The sequence below is a fragment of the Phycomyces blakesleeanus genome (genome assembly GCF_001638985.1).
Source record: "Phycomyces blakesleeanus NRRL 1555(-) unplaced genomic scaffold PHYBLscaffold_15, whole genome shotgun sequence".
In the NCBI taxonomy this organism is placed as follows: domain Eukaryota; kingdom Fungi; phylum Mucoromycota; class Mucoromycetes; order Mucorales; family Phycomycetaceae; genus Phycomyces; species Phycomyces blakesleeanus.
This window is the reverse complement of record NW_017265148.1, coordinates 497,535-516,089: the sequence shown is the minus strand read 5'-3', so window position 1 is coordinate 516,089 and position 18,555 is coordinate 497,535. Positions and strand designations below refer to the sequence as shown.

The 18,555-nt window shown below is 39.3% G+C and overlaps 6 protein-coding genes across 6 annotated transcripts; 4 read left to right on the top strand and 2 right to left on the bottom strand.

Annotated features, from left to right (window-relative positions):
* Positions 1 to 15: 15 nt before the first annotated feature.
* Positions 16 to 483, top strand: PHYBLDRAFT_147342 (hypothetical protein; the record flags this gene model as incomplete). The annotated part of the gene is made up of 1 exon (XM_018431843.1): positions 16 to 483. The coding sequence occupies one exon, from the start codon at positions 16 to 18 to the stop codon at positions 481 to 483; it is 468 nt and encodes a 155-aa protein (XP_018289639.1).
* A 1,481-nt stretch (positions 484 to 1,964) lies between these two features.
* Positions 1,965 to 3,712, top strand: PHYBLDRAFT_187610 (hypothetical protein). The gene is made up of 3 exons (XM_018439403.1): positions 1,965 to 2,543; positions 2,610 to 3,070; positions 3,174 to 3,712. Exons 1-3 carry the CDS (start codon positions 1,992 to 1,994, stop codon positions 3,511 to 3,513), a joined length of 1,353 nt encoding a protein of 450 aa, XP_018289638.1. The 5' UTR covers positions 1,965 to 1,991; the 3' UTR covers positions 3,514 to 3,712.
* A 146-nt stretch (positions 3,713 to 3,858) lies between these two features.
* PHYBLDRAFT_134624 (hypothetical protein) lies at positions 3,859 to 5,994 on the top strand. Its single transcript, XM_018429660.1, has 8 exons — positions 3,859 to 4,131; positions 4,214 to 4,295; positions 4,398 to 4,488; positions 4,594 to 4,754; positions 4,819 to 4,846; positions 4,940 to 5,120; positions 5,164 to 5,484; positions 5,552 to 5,994. Exons 1-8 carry the CDS (start codon positions 3,911 to 3,913, stop codon positions 5,718 to 5,720), a joined length of 1,254 nt encoding a protein of 417 aa, XP_018289637.1. The 5' UTR covers positions 3,859 to 3,910; the 3' UTR covers positions 5,721 to 5,994.
* Positions 5,995 to 6,325: 331 nt separating this feature from the next.
* PHYBLDRAFT_159297 (hypothetical protein) lies at positions 6,326 to 6,974 on the bottom strand. Its single transcript, XM_018433963.1, has one exon. It carries the CDS (start codon positions 6,947 to 6,949, stop codon positions 6,641 to 6,643), a length of 309 nt encoding a protein of 102 aa, XP_018289636.1. The 5' UTR covers positions 6,950 to 6,974; the 3' UTR covers positions 6,326 to 6,640.
* Positions 6,975 to 12,606: 5,632 nt separating this feature from the next.
* Positions 12,607 to 16,442, top strand: PHYBLDRAFT_170258 (hypothetical protein; the record flags this gene model as incomplete). The annotated part of the gene is made up of 6 exons (XM_018436298.1): positions 12,607 to 12,677; positions 13,173 to 13,328; positions 13,863 to 13,866; positions 13,973 to 14,143; positions 14,207 to 14,300; positions 16,378 to 16,442. 6 exons carry the CDS (start codon positions 12,607 to 12,609, stop codon positions 16,440 to 16,442), a joined length of 561 nt encoding a protein of 186 aa, XP_018289635.1.
* A 232-nt stretch (positions 16,443 to 16,674) lies between these two features.
* Positions 16,675 to 17,475, bottom strand: PHYBLDRAFT_114373 (hypothetical protein; the record flags this gene model as incomplete). The annotated part of the gene is made up of 2 exons (XM_018428393.1): positions 16,675 to 16,932; positions 17,113 to 17,475. The coding sequence occupies 2 exons, from the start codon at positions 17,473 to 17,475 to the stop codon at positions 16,675 to 16,677; spliced, it is 621 nt and encodes a 206-aa protein (XP_018289634.1).
* Between the last annotated feature and the right edge of the window lie 1,080 nt (positions 17,476 to 18,555).

The following is an 18,555-nucleotide window of genomic DNA, read 5'->3' as shown; positions in this document are numbered from 1 at the left end:
TTTGGTAAACAATATATGACAAGACATATTATTGATGGTGGTTCATGGATAAACAAGAATGGTTTAAGGGAAACCCATGGAAAAGCTATTGCAGAATACATGCAACAAAGCTCTGATGGAAAATTCCATGAAACTTTGCTCAGTGGGTCCAGAGAATTTGCTGGCAACAATGGTACAGGTTTGACCCCTGGAAGGATATTAAAAGACAATACATTTGCTCTTTTTAGACAAAGCAATGGACATATCATCATTGGAATGGTGCTTTTTTCTAAAGTATACCATTTGTATATCGAATATCTATCCGCACATGCTGCTAACAACAATTATCGTCTAGCACTCAAATATGCTGATGATATATACACACCACTAGATGAATTGAAGGCTGTTTGTCTATTAGACATGCATCTGAAAGTTGGCTGTAAATATGCTGTTAACCTCAACAAATTTGGTTCATACTGGTCCTTCCTTTATTCCTTTTATTAATTTTTTATATCTTTTTTTTATCTCAATAAAACATTCCAATTTCATTAAGTCATTTTTTAGTTCTCTTCTGTTATACTAGAAATACATTTGTAGATGTCTGTACTGCAAGCCTTCCCTTATAAAGAACACAAGTTTTGATTTATAAGTATAAAAGGAAATTACACAAGCGATATATTTAGTAAGCCAATAAGATAACAGATGCGTTTTCAATTTCCTAATTTGATATCAAATTTCATCTGTGGTGACTGATGACTTTTTGACATACTTGTCAGAATGTAGCTCACAAATAACAAGAGAAAACTGCCAAGGCTGGGTCCAACACAGCATTAGTTTTTTTAACAGTCGCCAATATTGTAAAGAAATTTATTAAAATAAAAACATCTTGCATTGATATTACTTTTTGCATTCTTTATAATTTACATTGATTTTACATGTAACAGCCAAAAAAAAAAACAACTTGGGAGGTTGCCTAAATCAATTTGGGCTTTTCACTAAATTAACTTGGGAGTTTGCCTAAATCAACTTGGGAGTTTGCCTAAGTTAATTTGGGAATGTCACTATATTAAAAGGAAAAGTCACTATTTTGCAGTTAAAATCCTGTATGTATAAAACTACGCACTTACTATAGTGATTTTAAACTTAGTCAAAGCTATTATCTTGTCATATTAAAATAGTTTTATTAAGGCAAGGATGAATCCTTAGGGACCAGATATAATTATTTGATACTGGAAAAAAGGTCACGATTAGTGGTCCGGTTGAATCAACATGTCGTCTCCGACCTGACAACGTCGTCCCCTTAGGATTAGCGTTTCCTATTTTTCTTTTTACTCCTCTTTTTGTCTGCCGATTGTCCCGAATGAAATAAGCAGTGATTCGGTTTTTCTATTATTTTTTTCATCCATTACCAGTACCTTTCTGTTTTAATTATCTTGACTGCCCCGAGCGAAGTCGACTGCATTTCTTCCTTATTTTTCCTATTTAAATTCCCTGTATCTTGCTGTCCAATTATCACGATTGTCTTGAGTGGAATTGATAGTTATTCCTTCTTCCTACTTAAAATTCCTTGTACATTCACTGTTTTTCTACTCTCAACTGTCTCAAGTGAATTTGAGGATTAAATCTCTATTTCAGATACATCATATCTTATCTACTCTTACCTTTCTCTTCATTATATCAATTACCCTTCGAACTTGTACTCTCGAATTACATTTGTAGTTCATTTTCAATCATTTCACTTTCTGCCCAAGTTGCACACATAACAAACTCAGCACGCGTCATTTTCAACTCAACTCTCGGTTTCACAACTATACACTACCATATTTGAAAATTTTGAGCAAAAATGAAGACATCTCATTGGAGAATTTCATTCTTTATTTCCAAAATAAAATAAAATGAGCTACGATACAGTAACTTGTGATTCTGGGGTTAAAAGATTAATAAAATACATCTTTGTTTTCTTTTCTCTCTCTCTCTTCTTCTTCTACAAAAGGAGAAAGCTATGCATCTTTATGATGAACAATAAGAACGACTTGTCAATGAGCTCTTCAAATACACACACCTTATTTTGTATACCGAAGTCGCAGCCGGACGATGAACTTAACGCATTCGACCTCACATGGAGAAACTACCTACCTTCAATGACACAACTTTGTCCTTGCTTTGGTATATTTAAAGGAGGATCTATTCAGCTCGATGACGATGACGAAAGCACCGGAAATCTCGGGCCGCATTATTACAATGATCAGTCAATCTACCAAGGCCGGACTATCCAAGGTTATTTGAGAAATTCCAGAGACCGAGAATTTGAGTCGGTTTTAGAGAATGGAGGCGGAGAAGATGGTGCGTTTTCCAGAGGGGATTATATGCCAAGCTTTGTTACTCGAAATCCATTTGGTAGGAACAGGAGAAAGCGCCCGAGACGAAGAAAAGAAAGAGCTCATTTAATACAAGAAGAGCACGATGAACCGGCAGTGTATGAGATATTTTCAGAAGAACAAGATAGAGTGGATGCTGAGTCACTTGGGGACGATCAGATCGCTAATCTTGTATTCAAACCCAAGGTAATACTATACAATTTATTTTCATTCTTACTTCTAACTAAAAGTTGCTCCTTTTTTATGGCATAGACTTCAGATCAATACGACGAGGAGCTTTATATTACAGTACCACGAGGTGGCCCCAAGGTACAGGAGATGTTTCCTCCAACGACTCATCCTGGAGAGACGACTAAATACGGGCTTCAGAGTACGCCATATTTAAATGACAGAATGGAAATCGAAACAGAGTACGATGAAGACACTGGGTATGAAGAAGATACAGAGTACGAAAATTATCGAAACAACGAAACAGATGGTTGTTATGACCCAGATGAGCCAGATGAAGTTGATGAGTCTGATGCTGGACCGGTGACTAGACCAACGGTTGCACAAACGATGCTAACTGAGCAGTTGGATGATCTGACTGAAAAGCTGGTTTATATTAAGCGTAATATCATGGATATTGGTGTAAAAGATAGTAAGGTAGACCCCAGGACAAGTGCAGTATTGCGCCCATTGAAGCATTTATCTATGATATCAAACTCGGAAAGGTAACTGCACTATTTTATACTGATATTGAAGAATAACAATAGTAGCCCAAGAATGTTCACGTGGCTGATGCTGTTTGATATTTCCATATAAATAATAATGTAGAGCCATGTCTGACCTAGACTCAATTGCATCAGAAGCACTAGAAGAATACGGAAATGTGGTTCTCAACAACAAAACTATAAGTAACCATACTGCTGAAGAAATTAATCATTCACGTCTTGGTATACGAAAGAACTCAGGGGCATCAGATTTCAATATGCCACTAGCTGATAACCACTCCACACCATTCGGGTCTGACCAACATCCATTTACGTACTTTGAACGATCACCTGTAATTGCATCGCAAACATCTTCAAACAGAAACAGTTTGGGAGAAAACCAAGGACTCAATGTTCACTCAGTATTTGAATTTGGCAAGAAGTGGCTCAATGGCACTTCTTAGACACCTTCTAAAGATTCCTCCTTCTTATTCCTTTTTTCTTTTACAAATGAAGTATAAATAAGTTACCATATATTTTTTTTCTCTACTACCCCTATTCCATTTGTACTATTTTCTAACTCTTTCTCTCCTCTGTATAATTTAGCATGCTGATTACAATTTTTTATAAACGACACTTCCAAATGGATAATTTGTCTCTGCCTTTTTTTCTTTCTTTTGAATTTATAATGCCGATACAATTTAGTTGATATATATTATATATTATAAAAATAATAATACAAAATGAGAGCAATACAAGACTTTAAATCCATATTTAGTCTTACACTCGCCTCTTTCTTCCTTTTATCTCTTTATTATATTATTGAAATCAAATCTAGTAAATAAGTCAGAGCTGTCTACTATGAAACGTTCATTTTCTGGAGATTCCTCAAGCGAACGTTCTTATAGAGATGCCCGCTCATACGATAGACATTCAGATACAGCTATACCATCTCCTGCGCGTTCATGGTCATCTCCTCCTGTTCCTCGCCCAAGTGTTCATGCCAATCAGCATCGTTTTACAGGCTGTTCAAAGATTACAAATTACGAGTTTAAAACGAAACTAGGCGAAGGAACTTTCGGGTACTCTATATGACAAACATTTCGTTTCTCTTTATCTACATGTATCTTCACTTCTTTAATAATAATTACCTTGCAAAACTAGCGAAGTCCACAAGGCCCGTCACAGAGATACAGGTCAACTGGTTGCTCTTAAACGCATTCTAATGCACAACGCAAAAGAAGGTGTAAGTCGAAGATACGAATTATGTTTGTGTTTATATGGCAAATTCGAAAGCGCGAGTAATAAGCATAGTAAATTTATTTGTGCTATATTTTCTTTGCCATAGCTTCCCATCACAGCCATGCGTGAAATTAAAATTTTAAAGCAGCTACAACACAAGAATATTGTACCGCTTTCTGATATTGCCGTAGAAACAGGTAAGACTGCTATTACGAGCTTTTGAATACACACACACGAATCCAGTAAATAATAATATTATGTATACATTTAAGGTGCTAATGTGTGATAAAAACACTACTTAGGAGATACAAGCCGAAAAGAACCAGGTATCATTTACATGGTTTTCCCTTACATGGACCACGATCTTGCCGGTTTACTCGACAACACTTCAGTACGTCTCACAACACCCCAAATCAAGACATATATGAAACAGCTACTAGAGGGAACCGCATATCTTCACCACGTAAGATCGTCTTATCTAATCCAAACACAAACATAAAAAAAGCTCATTATTTGTGTTTTTATAGAACATGGTCCTCCATCGTGATATGAAAGGTAAAGAACAACAAACCAAAAACAAAAGAAAGAATATTAAAAACATAATGTAACAATAAATTGACACTAAAACACATATACATTTTTTAATAGCGGCCAATCTTCTAATAAACAACGAAGGTATTCTTCAAATAGCAGATTTTGGATTGGCACGTGGAGTGGAAGAAGACAATAGAGAATATACCCAGTGTGTAGTTACCAGATGGTACCGCCCACCAGAGTTACTACTGGGTGAGCGCCGCTATACAAGCGCTATTGACATGTGGGGAGTAGGGTAAGAATACATATATAGGAAGCATATTCTCATTTTATCATAGATGTGTATTTGGGGAATTCCTCAGATTACGACCTATACTACAAGGTGTAGATGATATGGAGCAGCTCAAAAGAATTTTTCTACTGTGCGGGTCCCCTACAAACGAAAACATGCCCGGATGGTCAAAGTTACCAGACGCTAGTAAAGTCCGGTTTGAACCTTCAAAAAGGCGTGTGTTGGAAGAGTTCTCACGCTACGATGCATTGGCAGCAGATTTAATCGACAAACTTCTAGTACTAGACCCTTCTAGTAGATACACAGCACTTGAAGCATTGGATCATAATTATTTCTATTCTGAACCTTTACCGGCAGACCCAGCACTGTAAGCTTCCTTAGGATGCTTGTTAGCTCATAGCCTTCTAACATATTAATTGTTTTTATTTATTTAGTCTTCCAAAATATGAAGCTTCCCATGAATTCAATCGTCGCAAGGCAAAACAAGACCAACATCGTTCGCACACATCCCATACTTCTCAAAAACATTCACGACATTCCCATTATTCGTCTCAGCCGCATCATTCCAATAGCCGCCGAAGAAACTCAAATAGAAAACCATAAGTCTAATTTACATCCTTTTGTACAAGATATTTATGCTTTATAATTATCATTCGTATTTTGTTGAGACATGGTTTGTACGCTTTTCCCTTTTAATTTTTTTTTTGTATGGAGCCAGGAAGAAAAAGCTCAGGATTTTATTAAAGGTCTCTGATTGAATAGGAAAAGAGAAAATTAAAATATTTGTTTGTAAGGTTTTGTAGTATATATGATGTTTTTAGCTTTTAAATTTCCCTTTTAAATATAAATTGCATAGGGTGCACCTTTTTTATAATAGACAATTTTTGAAAAGAGGACATTTTTTGGAATTTAAGTACCGATCCCAAAATAGTATTTTTAAAGTCAGAAATGTGATATTTATTGATTTAATCTCAGCTTACGATGAGATTTGTAAAGCTTTGAGAATTGTTTCACGATTTCAAATGCATGTTCAGCATCATGACCAAGACTGTAGGCATTGATGTAGGCAAAACTTTTGTGGAAATATCTTCGAATCTTTTCAGGGACATCATCTTCTGGTGGGCAAACACTATCCAGAAATGAATTGATTTTTCTATTCAATGATTGAAAAGAATAATCACATTCACGTCCACTACGGTTTTTTGTTTGTATGGAGCGGAGCTCTGGTTTATTGGTGGGACTCTTGTCCAAAAGGCTTAAGAGGCGCCACAACTTGTTTTTGGTTTTTCTATTATTTAAATGTTTTTGGGGATTTTGTGTTTTAAGTTGTAAATGTAATGTAAAAAAAAAAAAAAAAAAAAGTGGAAACGAAGAAACGCGATGAACTTAGACAGAAAAAGGGCGTTGATCAAGGTTTTCTTCGGATTGTAAACGGGAAAGCAGGGAATTGGCAGTGGTAGTGGCATTAGCGGCAACGAAAGGTGATTGATCGAATATGAAAGCCCAGTGATGTCTCCACAAGGCTAAAAGAACAGAGCCAAGGATTGAGGCAGGATGTGAAGTGGGATCAAGGGTGGGAGGGAAGGAAAACTTGTATAGCGCATTGTGAATGTCAGAGGATTGGGGGGAAAAGCCGAAATGCGCGAGCCAGAGTGTGTGCCAGAGAGGAAGCTTGAGTGGGCATGCGTAGAGAAAATGGTCTTGAGAGTCAATTTCCGTTCCACACAGCGAACAATTAGGGGAGGGAAATGAGGTGGGAATACGGTTATGCAGCACGGATTGACATGAGATCTTGTGGTGAAGCAGCCGGAACCAAATGTTGCGAGAGGCATACGGAAGGATGAAAGACCAGAATTGACGCCATTTGATGGCTCGTATGTTGTGCGGTACATCCTCGATAGAAGAAGTGACGACTTCACAGGAGGAACGGAATTGGCGTGTAGACAAGCGTTTCCAAGGAGAGGTAGGAGAGAGGGCCAACAGGAGTGTGGAAGGGTCAACCTCAGTGCCCGTGCGAGCCATCAAGTCAGGGAATTGTTCGGTCAAGATACTTTGAGGCAGGCAAGCGCGAATGATGAATGCGTGAAGGAAAAGAGAGTGATCATCCACCCGCTGAAGGACTTTGCGGAGGATGCGTGGTGAACGAGGAAAGGAAGAAAGTAAGCGGCGAGAAAGGATATCCAAAGTGGTGTTGATCTCGTAGGCATCCCGGATCCGGAGGTGACGCCAAGAAGCAAGAAAAGCAGGGAGACCATGTGGAACCACAACTGCAGAGGCGAGAGGAATGTCCAGACAAGTCGGTAGATTTATCACAGTAGAGTCAAAATCGTGAGGCAAGAGATCGCAGGCAGCAAAAAGGTTAAAGAAAGGACTGGTATAAGTTCGGAATCGAGGGTGTCTGAGGTCAGGAAAAATGAAAGGAAGATGGGGATGGACATCAGGTAGATAATGCCGAAGAAGATATAGCAGCCAAGGCAACACCAGACCAGAAGGAGACGAAGTGGATTGGAATAGAGGTTGAAGCCAACGGAGCTGAAGGGCATTTTGTTGCAGTTTTGGATTCAAAACCCCTAAACCGCCCATTTTTGTGGGGAGACATAGAGTGTCAAGTCTAATCGGTGGGAAGCTTCGATGCTGAAGAAAGCGACCCATGAGAGAGCGAACTTTGGTAAAGAACGTGCCGGGAACAGATACAACACGAAGAACGTGCCAGAGCTTTGACAATATAAGAGAGTTTAGGACAGTAGCACGGCCACGGAAGGACAAGGCGCGGGAGAGGTGGATATGTGAAGCTCGCTCTATCTTAGACAAGATTTGTGAGCAGAAGGAGTTGCGTTGGGTGAGGGAGGAGATGATCGGAAAGCCAAGGTAGCGGAGAGGTTCTGGAGAGCGACTATCATGCCACTCGACAATCTGCAAGCTGTGAAGGGTGTCCGCCCAGTGAGGATGAGGTCTGCCTGACAGGGAGAAAGCTTGGGTCTTGTGAAGGTTGATGCGTGCGTTGGAAGCAGAGGCATAGGTGGCGAGGTGGTGCTGCAATCGGGACATGTCCTGGATCTGCGGGAGGAAAACCAGAAGATCGTCGGCATAAGCGAGTAGCTTTATGGGTGGAGGTGCGGGATGTTCAGGCGTACTTTGGATCTCAAATCCAGGAAACTGAGGGTCGTGTATGAGTCGGCGCAAAAGTGGTTCAAAGGCCAGGTTAAACAGAACAGGGGACATGGGGTCACCCTGTCTGAGTCCACGTGCTTGACAAAGAGGACGAGAGAGAAAACCGTTCACATTAATCTTAAGGTCGGAAGAGAAGAAAAGATTAGTGGTGCAGGTTATAATTGAAGGAGGAAAACCGAATTTAACAAGAACTTGTTGAAGATAGTCAGGGTGAACCCGATCGTAAGCCTTTTCCTGATCCAAGAGAAGACCGATTCCAGAGTGACCAGTAGAATTGGCATGATCCATAACCAGCTTCGTAAGTATACCGTTATCAGCAATGAAGCGACCACGGACAAATCCTGTTTGATACGGAGATACAAGCACTCCAGCAGCTTTGACCATTCGAGCGTTGAGAAGCCGAGTGAAAATCTTGGCATCGGCGTTGATCAGAGCAATCGGTCGCCAATTCTTCAGGGATGAGAGATCGCCTTTCTTGGGCAACAGAGAAACACATGTTGTTTGCCAGGATGAAGGGAATTGGCCACTACTAAGAGCATCATTGTACACTTGTGTCAGCAACTGGGAGCAAGAATGGTGATGAAAAATGAGTTGGAGGATCTCATAAGGGAGGCCGTCCGGTCCTGGGCTACTTGTTCGTGGAGAGCGAGACACGCCTTCTCGTATGTCTTCGATGCAAAGTTCAGCAGTCAGAGAGGAACATACGGTATCAGAGAGGCAGAGATCGTTGGGAAGGTGGCGAAGTAAATCGTCTATGGCTAGTTGATCTATTGGTTCAGGTGTATACAGGCCTTCGTAGAAAGAAGCGGCAGCTTCAGTCATGCCATCAGGCTCAGTGTGTAAGTGGTCAGTGATGGGATGGCGTAGTTTGGTGATGTTCTTTCGGGCTTGGCGTTCTGCAACTGTTCGCTTGAGGTATCCTGCGGAGATCTCTCCATTCTCTCGCCAATGTTTGCCTGCACGCAGGGCAAGAATTTCCACTCTCTCCAGCTGGACTTGTTGCAACTGTCTTTCAATAATGGGCAATTGGAAGTTTTGGGCGGGTTGTTGTCTGAACTTGTGGATTAACTTGTCACGTTTACTTTGAAGTCTGGCCTCCAGTGTAGTGAGTGTTTGTGTGCGGCGCCTAGTAAAGGACTTAATGAATTTTGTAAGCATATGTTTTAATCTATCCCATTGGTCTTGTGGGGACATATAGGGAGAAAGTAGAAATACGGAGGTAGAAATATAGGCGTCAAATTCAGTGCAAAAAGTGGGGTTGCGGGCAAGACGAGGGTTGGCGCGCCACATTCCCTTTCCTGTTGCATGGTTGGCGGTAAACTTAAAAGTAGTGGCTACTAGACAATGATCGGACCAATTCGGATGTATATAGGACACAGAAGAGGACTGACGGCACGGGGCAAGGTCGGAAGAAGCAAATACATAATCTATGGAGGAGGAGCAAAGTTGTCGGTGGAAGGTTGGGGCAGGGACTTCACCACTCAATGTGACACAATCCACGAAATGGTTAGAAATAAAGTTAAGCCATTCGGGAGGGGCCTGGCGAGGGTTAGAAGAAGTAGTGCGGTAGGTATAATTGAAGTCGCCCAAAAGTATGCATGAGGATGGGAGACGAGGAAGTAGTGCTGGAGAGTTGAGAAGAGAGCGGAGGAAAGAAAAGCGGTCCCGGTAGGAAGCTGGGGCATAAACAACGCATATACGGAAAGAGGGAATGGAATTATTAGTATGTATGACTGTAGTAGAGATGCAACGGCCACAAGGGCTGAATAGAGGGTTAATGAAAGATAGGTGCGGAGAAAGAGAAACAAGACCGCAGTGCGGAGACCATAAGGAATCTTGGGCATGGAATTGTGTATGGAACATCTGTTGGAGAGGTTCAGTATTGGCATGAGTTTCTTGAAGGGCGAGTAAATCGATCCCGCAGGATCGAAGGTGTCTTATAAATAGGGAGCGCGTTTGTGGGTGGTTAGTTTTGGCTAATCCACGGCAATTCATAGATGCAATTTTTATCATAATTATTATTGGGGGATAGTTTCTTCAATACCCTTCATAGGGTCGTCTTCGCAGTTTTTCTCAAAGTATGCCTCCACCTCTGCCAAGTCGTCATCGGTGAGCGTGGGATCATCAGCGGGGAGTGTTTCCCTATCAACTAAGTTCGCCTCAAAAGGGAGTGGAGGTGTTTTTGGTGTCTTGGTGCGTGAATCGGCGGGTACAGCTTTGGTGGTGTTGGCGGGGTTGTGTTGAGACCCGGCAGAAGAGAGGGAAGGGTCAAGTAGGGCATAAGGGTTGGCTGTGGTGAAGGAGGGGGGGAGGGTCTTCTTCATATGTGAGCCAGAGTGAGTGACAGTGGGTCGGTTGGTGGTGTTGCGGGTGGCAGTGGTGCGATGGGGGCCATGCGGTTCAGGAACCTTGCGATCCCGTTTGTATGAGTTGTCCACTTCGGCAGCACGAGGGCATTTAGAGCGAAGATGGCCGATCTGATGGCAGCCATAGCACGAGCGAGTTTCTTTTGGTCGAGTGGGGCAGTTGTCGCGGTCATGGCCCATGGTTTGACATAGAGCGCAATGGGCTCCCATATTGAGCCAAGTGGCCAAGAACGTCGTGTTATCATCGAAATCCATTTTAAAGCGAAGTGGAAGGAGGGCACCTTCCTCATATGGAGGACGCTCCACATATGCGTGTCCACTTCCATCCATAAACCCAAACAACGTGTTAATGGAGATATCGTGCACATAGCCATATTTCGTGAGAGCATTACGAAGTTTGGTATCCAAGGTAGCGTACTCTTGAGGAGGGAATCGGGGGAGCTTTGACAAAGTCAGCTTAAACAATTTGGATGAGCTAGCAATGGCAGGGGAGGCAAGAACAGTTTCGTTGTTGTACCGAAAGCCTACACGACAAGCACGAGCACAAACATCTTTGGAGCTCAAGTGGAGCTCAAAGAGGGTACCAGCTTTATTGGAAGGGTTCAGGCCAAAGATTTCGCCAGGCAAAAAGGACTGGAGCAGAGCGTCAAAGAAAACAATGAATTCGGGAGAGGTTTCCGGGGGAGTAGTGTAGTAAACGGAGAACTGGCTAGTACTTTCTCGCCAAGTGCGAGGTTTTGTCAGGGGGTCATTAGACCCAAGTACGATTGCATGGCGGAATGTCGGTGCGGTGTTTGTTAGGGCAGTCAAGTAGGTGAGAGGGAGTCCGGGTGTGGGTGTTGTGATAGTGGGTGAATTGTTTGTATGGCCGTTTATGAGGTGTTCCCCTGTGGGGGGGTCCGGTTATATAGCGGAGGAAGCCATGATACACGTCCACTACGGGAAAAAACTCGGGATTTTCGAATTAGTGACTTTCTTTTTGGTCTATAATAATTAAAAATTCACCAAAAATTCAAAATGAAATAAGAAAGTCTCTGTTTTTTGAAGAAGTTGATAAAAAGCAAATTGACCACCGAAAATTAAATCTCCTAATAGACAAAAGTGCATTTTAACTACAGACTTTACATTTTTAGTAAGTGTTTATTGCAATTGATGGCTATTACAAGTCAGAAGTAAAGAGAAAGAAAATATCAAACTTTTATTACTTGAATAAAATATGTGGACAATTCAAAGACACGCTAAAAAATTAGAATAGGGAAGTGTATGTCATCATTGTAAAATTACTATATTGATATTTCATATCAAAGAGTAACCAATACATTTGTACAAAATATATGACGCTAATGACGACTTAGAAAATTTTTCTTTCTTGTTCTTTCTTTTGTTCATAACAAACCCTGACGCCGGATTTTTATTATTATCATGAATAATTAAGAAGATTCAGTAATTTATCTGCTTCAAGGTATGCGAGAAACACTTCGGGATATACAAGAAATGCTTATTATTTTGCAGAAGGGCCAAAAAGCACTCTAAAAGTAACAGGCATTCTACGACTGGAGATTTCTGAACTACCTAATGACATAAATGAATACACACTTGAGAAGCCCACCCCAGACTATGATGTAAGAAATAATAAAGCAAAGAAAAACATATAAGCTAATGTAAAGCAATATAGTTCTTTGATGTCCTAATCTCGAGATTAATGCTTGTATTAAAACTATAACTTTGAAACACGACTTTAAAATGATGAGTCATGTTCTTGGTTTAACTCAACAAGAAAAACAAAACAACTATTAACACGTTCACGTCTTATATGTAATGAAATGGCCGTCTATCTTTCTGTACAATCTTTAGAAATAAATCCAAATACGATGTCTATCTCAAGAAAACAAGGGCATAATGTGCGCCAAACATGTGTGTCTACTTAAACAAAGTTGCGTCGGCTTTACCACATGTCACAAAAACCGGATATTTGTTGCAAAAGTCTTTCAGTCATAGAAAAACCGCGTGAAGGAAAGAACTCGTAAGTTCATGTCAGGTAGGTATAATAAATTGTATACTTAATATGAAAACATGGAATTATTCAAATGATATTTAGCCAATACAATTAATGAATAAAGAATTATCCTTTTTATAACAATTAATAAAAGTATTTTTAAATAAAAATCCTCTATGAAATGAAACTTTTTTACCCAATTAAAATTGTGAACAAATCAGAATATATATAAATGAGGGCCATTTGAGAGAATGTTTCTGTTGAAATGACCAATACCATTGAAGCATATACAATAATAGAATGTATTTTATCCAATTAAAATAATTATAAAAACCAAAATAATATTTTATTACCAATTTAAGAACTTCTTTTTTCATTCTTACCAATAGAAATCTTTTTATATTTTTTTTCCTACCAATGAAAATAAGGTTATAGCAGATGGATAAATATAGCGGGATATGAATAAAACCTAACATCAATAAGTCAACGGCGATTAAAATATATTACTTAAAAGGGAACTAGAGATTCCACTGCGATTCGCGAGAATCGCCAGCTCAATCCCAAGCTGAATCTCCAGCTGAATCCCCAGCGGAATTCCCACTTTTTTTCCCGTAGTGGTCGTGCTTCTTTCTTGGCTGCTTCCCAGTATCTGATTCTTGAGACTCACACAAAACTCAGGTATTTTTCGGCGGGTTTTTAAAAATTGGCAGTACTTTTTTGAAAAAAGAAAAGTATTTTTCTGTTTCCATATAATTTTTATAAAAATACCATGACGAATACCATGATATATCGCATATCGGACTCATATGAAACGCAAGCTCAGATACATCCAATGAACAACGACTTTTGGCTTTTGGTTACTTATTATAGTCAATATTTATTTTTATATTTATTTTACATGTTACACTACAATATATTAGGAAGAGAAGTATAAATCCTTAGTGGTTCATCTAATAATAAAAAGATATCTTTATTTGCAAGGCATTTGAAGTCTAGGATTGGTTTACCTTTAACAAACAAAGACATTGGTTCCTGACAATGTCTTCTATACTTCCAATACACTATTATACTTGAATGTGATTAGTTCTCTTCATAATGTATTTTTAGTACGATGTACTCTGATAGTTTTCATTAAAAAAAAAGGATATAAAGAGTACTACAATTAATAGAAAAAGAAACTACCTTTATAACAAACCAAACATTCTCATAAAGAGCTGTAAGTATATCTTGCCATAATTAATACGTTATTACTTCAAATTTTCAAAGACTTTATGAATAATGTTGTTGATATATTATACATTATTTTATTTCTATTTATTCAGCCTCAAATGAACAACGGAAACAACACTACCGTCAATGATCCAAGTCTTCAGCGTATGATGGACAACACATCAGCAATGTACAGTAGCAACCAATTGGTATTAGCTCAAAACCTGGACCAGCGCCCTACAAATACGACGAAAGCATATCTTGCAAAGCAAGAAGAATGGAGAGTATGTATAATATAGTTTTCTGTATAAAAAAATATTAAAAGTGTTTTTATACATTTCAAACAGCAATGGTGTCTCAAGAAAGAATTCGGAGATGGTGAACTTGTGAATGATCAGAAACTAAGCTTTTTCATGATGGATCATGTCATGAATAGAGGACGTAAATTAAAGAGGGATGATAACAACTCCCCGATTCCATTAGGCAAAGAATCAATAGCGGCCTATGTCAAGGCAGTAGCCGATATATGTAGCAAGCAGAAAGCTCTTGGATTGAATCCCAATGGTGTAGCAAGAGGACCACTTGTCCGTGCTTTCCTTGATACCGCAAATAAGGCACGCGCACAGACTGTTAGAAAAAACTTCGAAGATCGTGAAAAGAATACACTTAACGATGGATACACCAAGCAAGAATTAGAAAGAATCAGTCAATATTTCATGGAAAAAAACGATACCCGCGCATGTCGAGATCGACTTTGCTTTCTTATAAGTCATGCAATGCTATGCCGAAGTCAAACAGTTCTTGGAATACAATTTGCCGACCTTTTCTCTTTGGAATTAGACAACCAAGGCGCCACACAATGCATTGCTCTGGTGGCAACCATGACCTTTGGAAAAACCAATCAACACGGAAAGATTGAGTATGGATCGTCAATCCGTCATCGTCAATTTGAAGTCTGTTCCGTTGGTGCATTGGCCATGAGTTTATTCTCAAGATTTTATTATGAGAATGAGCCATTTCCCGACTTTTCTTCCCGTGAAAAATGGTATGAAACAGCTCTTTTTAAAGGTGACGACCGCTTCAAGCCGATACGATACAAGACGCAGCATAAAATATACCTTAAGGCATTCAAATCAGTTGGGATCCATACTTCAAAGGTCACCCATGCCAACCGCAAAAGTTCTCTCAATATGATTGCACAAGAGAACGTTTCCGGCGACCAACAACGAATGGTTGGAAGGTGGGGAACAGACCGTATGGTGGGATGTTATATGTCAACATTGCCTGTGGAAGCAATGAAGGCTTTAGCAGGGTTCTCTGGAAACAGTAGCAACTTCTTTTTAGCACGAGCAGTGGTTCAACCTTCGGCTTCTCTACAAACAATAGTTTTCCCAAATATCGAATCTTGGAAACAGAAATTTGCAAATGGAGATGTCCAAGAGGACATAGCTGGCCCAATTTTTTTGGATTTACTTTCGCGACTTCGAGTGGTATTTCTACAGGTACATGTTGTTATTAAAGCACTGTTTGTAATATTTTCTCTAAGTAATATTTCTTTGCTGCTTTTTTTTTTAGGACTCTGTTCTTCTGAAAAAGAAATTCCCAGGTTATTATCTTTGGACATGTGCTATCTTCAGCTCAGAGGAATACAAAAGCTTCGAACAGCAAGTTCTCTCCGCAGTACAGCAAGAAGAAGAGGTGTTCATGAGCAATAACAGGATGGATATGGTTATGCCAGAGATGGTAGATAGTGTCAGAGCTGGTTTCGGAACAGTTCACGCCACCATGAATTCGATGCAGTCCATGATATATGCCCACCTCTCTTCACACGCTGCCTCCATTAATAGATTAAACAACAATTTTACCGATTTTTTTGCTCTCGGATACAATCAATTCAGTAACTCTACAATTGCAACACCATCGAACCTACCTTTACAGCGTAACATCATTACATCACAACCTCTACAACCACCACCCCAAAGTACTCCATTACATAGTGCCGTAACATCTCAACAGCCAACACACCCAGAACAGCCGGAACAGTATACAATGAGCCAAAGAATTTTCTATGTTACTGATGTATGGAGAGAATATGTTTTCAGCTTTAATGGCAGCCCATCCATTCAATCCTTAGAAAATAAGTACGGAACTGCATGGAGAAAATATCGTAAAGAGTCTAGATTTTTTAGTAGAAGAAAAGAGCTGTACGATGCAATTAATGAAAGAGCAGAGTTAGAGAATATATCCCCTGAAGAAGCTGCTCAAAGAATGGAGAATGACCGAGTTCAGCTTGGAATTTCTCTAGATAAATATAGAGCTCGATTATCGTAAAAGATATAAAACTATCTTCATTTAATTATTTTTCTACATAAATACTTCTTATTATATTCAATAAATATGTACTACTTTCACTGTTATATCAAAATATATGTCTTTATTTTATGGCTTTCCAGAAAACTGTATGAGTAATAAATCATTACAAATATAAGTAATTCCAATCAATAATCATATATATTAGAGCATTATAAGGTAGGAAAGCTGTCAAGAAAGGTCCATTCTAGTAGTAGTAGTAGCCAGCCTTGAATTATATAACTTTTAGTCGACACATATTCATGTTAAAATAAAGACATCCATTATGATAAAAACGTCGAAATCGTCCTCTTTTTATTAACAAATTTGGATTTTTTTTCGGGAAATGAACCTAATTTTTCGAAAAAGGGTATCTCTACGCTCAATCTCATCACACCAAAAATAGCGAGAATAAAACTCAGTCAGACTATGGCCCACCAAAAATACCCACTCAGTATCTTTCGATTCAATTACATTCACAGTGGTATTTTGGATACAGTTCAAATTTGTGTCCACTGCCTTCAACTATTTCTTCGAGTGCTGATTTTTGGTTGGCAAAGTCTGGTTGTCTCTCCATAATATGGATTGCACAACATCTAGAATCAGCTGTCGCGACATTATTGCAAGAACGTTTTAAAGAGTATCTCTCTGCTTCGTTTCTATACATAGAACGTTGCTGTAATATGCCGCGAAGGCCAATGAAATATTTTTTGTATTTTTTATTCTAAGTATGAATAGTTTATAGACACGTCTTTTAGCATAAAGTGATCCCTTATTGTAATTGTATAAATTATGTTTCTATTCGGATAGGATTGTATATAAATCACTTACTTTATGGAGCCGAGACTCGATTACTTCATATTCTTTAAGTTTTTCTTCATTACTCTTTTTTTGAAAAAAAAACTTTTTGCTGTTCTGCATAGTCGTATTGCTTTCTGACATAAAATGAGCTGTCACGAAATTTTCCCTGGCCTGAGTCACTGTCTTTTACTTCAATTGCACACAAGTTCATGTTTTGTGCCAAAAGAGCGTCTTCAGGATAGGCTTTATGATTGCTGCTTTGATCAAAAAGAAAGACAGCTACTGCATTTGGGTGTATGGCATTGAAAAGAGGTATTATATCTGTAAGCTGGGCACACATATGACTACTTTTCCAATAGCTTTCGTATTGAGCTCCAGGATAAAATACCACTCGCGAAGTTTTGTACTGGTCTCCTACATATCCTCTCATTGTTCCATGACAAGGGCATTGGAACTCGGAGATCATTATTGATCTACCCTCAGACTTTGGCAAACAATAGCTTTCACCATCTTCCACCCAGGCGTATTTTTGATAGTCATTAGCATAGAATGTACTTTCGTCATGTGTGACAAATACATGCTGTTTGACACCTTCTGGCAATTGAGGATATGACACAAGAGAAGGTGTAACATTGTCATATTTCTCAGAGTATTGATAGTATTCCATCATGCGTTTGCTCCATGCATTTCTATAAGTAAGCACATCCTCGCGCTCATGCCCATCAAAGTATACAACTTTTCCTGTAAAATAAACATAAGTTATATTAATGTGACATTCTATTTTTATAGAGAAAACCGCATTCTGGTTTCTATATTTGCCTACCTAAATGCTTAAAATGAAATCCCCAAGATATCAGCTTTCGTCTTAGGCAATCTGTAGACAACGGCTTAATTGCACTACCTTCGATCTCTAACTCATCTGATAGTAAGCTGCTACCAATGGCCTTAGGCAGAATGACTTCTTTCAAGTGGACTGAAAGTCCAGCAATACTTCTTTTAGCTCTTGGCTGACTTCTGAACCATTCGAGTATTTGCTGCCTGATGTCTTCATCATCAAGAACAGAGACACGTTTGGCATGCTTGCCTTGTGCACCAAGACTGATTCGTCTAGTCTCCAAATACTCCTTTGCATGTTGGCGAATCTTACGGGCTCTGTACCAAGTAGATTTTTGCTTGTATACAATGTCGCTTGCAAACTTAGAAGCTGCCATTTTCTTCATGTCCGTATTGATCAAAGCATATAAGTAATGATATGCTCCTTCGTAATTTCCCATCTCTGCTACACCAAGTTTTTGCTGCTCTGAAGTCGAACTGATGACAGGTACTGCGAACTTTGACAAGTCAATGATTGCGTCTTTTACTCTGCTTTTGAACTCTTCCTTTGACTCGACTTCATCTGCACTATCACTTTCTTCATCCAATCCAATTTCTGTCTCAGCAGAAGAAGAGTTTGCGATAGGCAAAAAAAAGGAGTCAACTCTAGCACTTCCTTTTGCTGCTTCTCTTTCTGCCTTTTTCAGTCTACGAACATGTCGAGATGAGTATG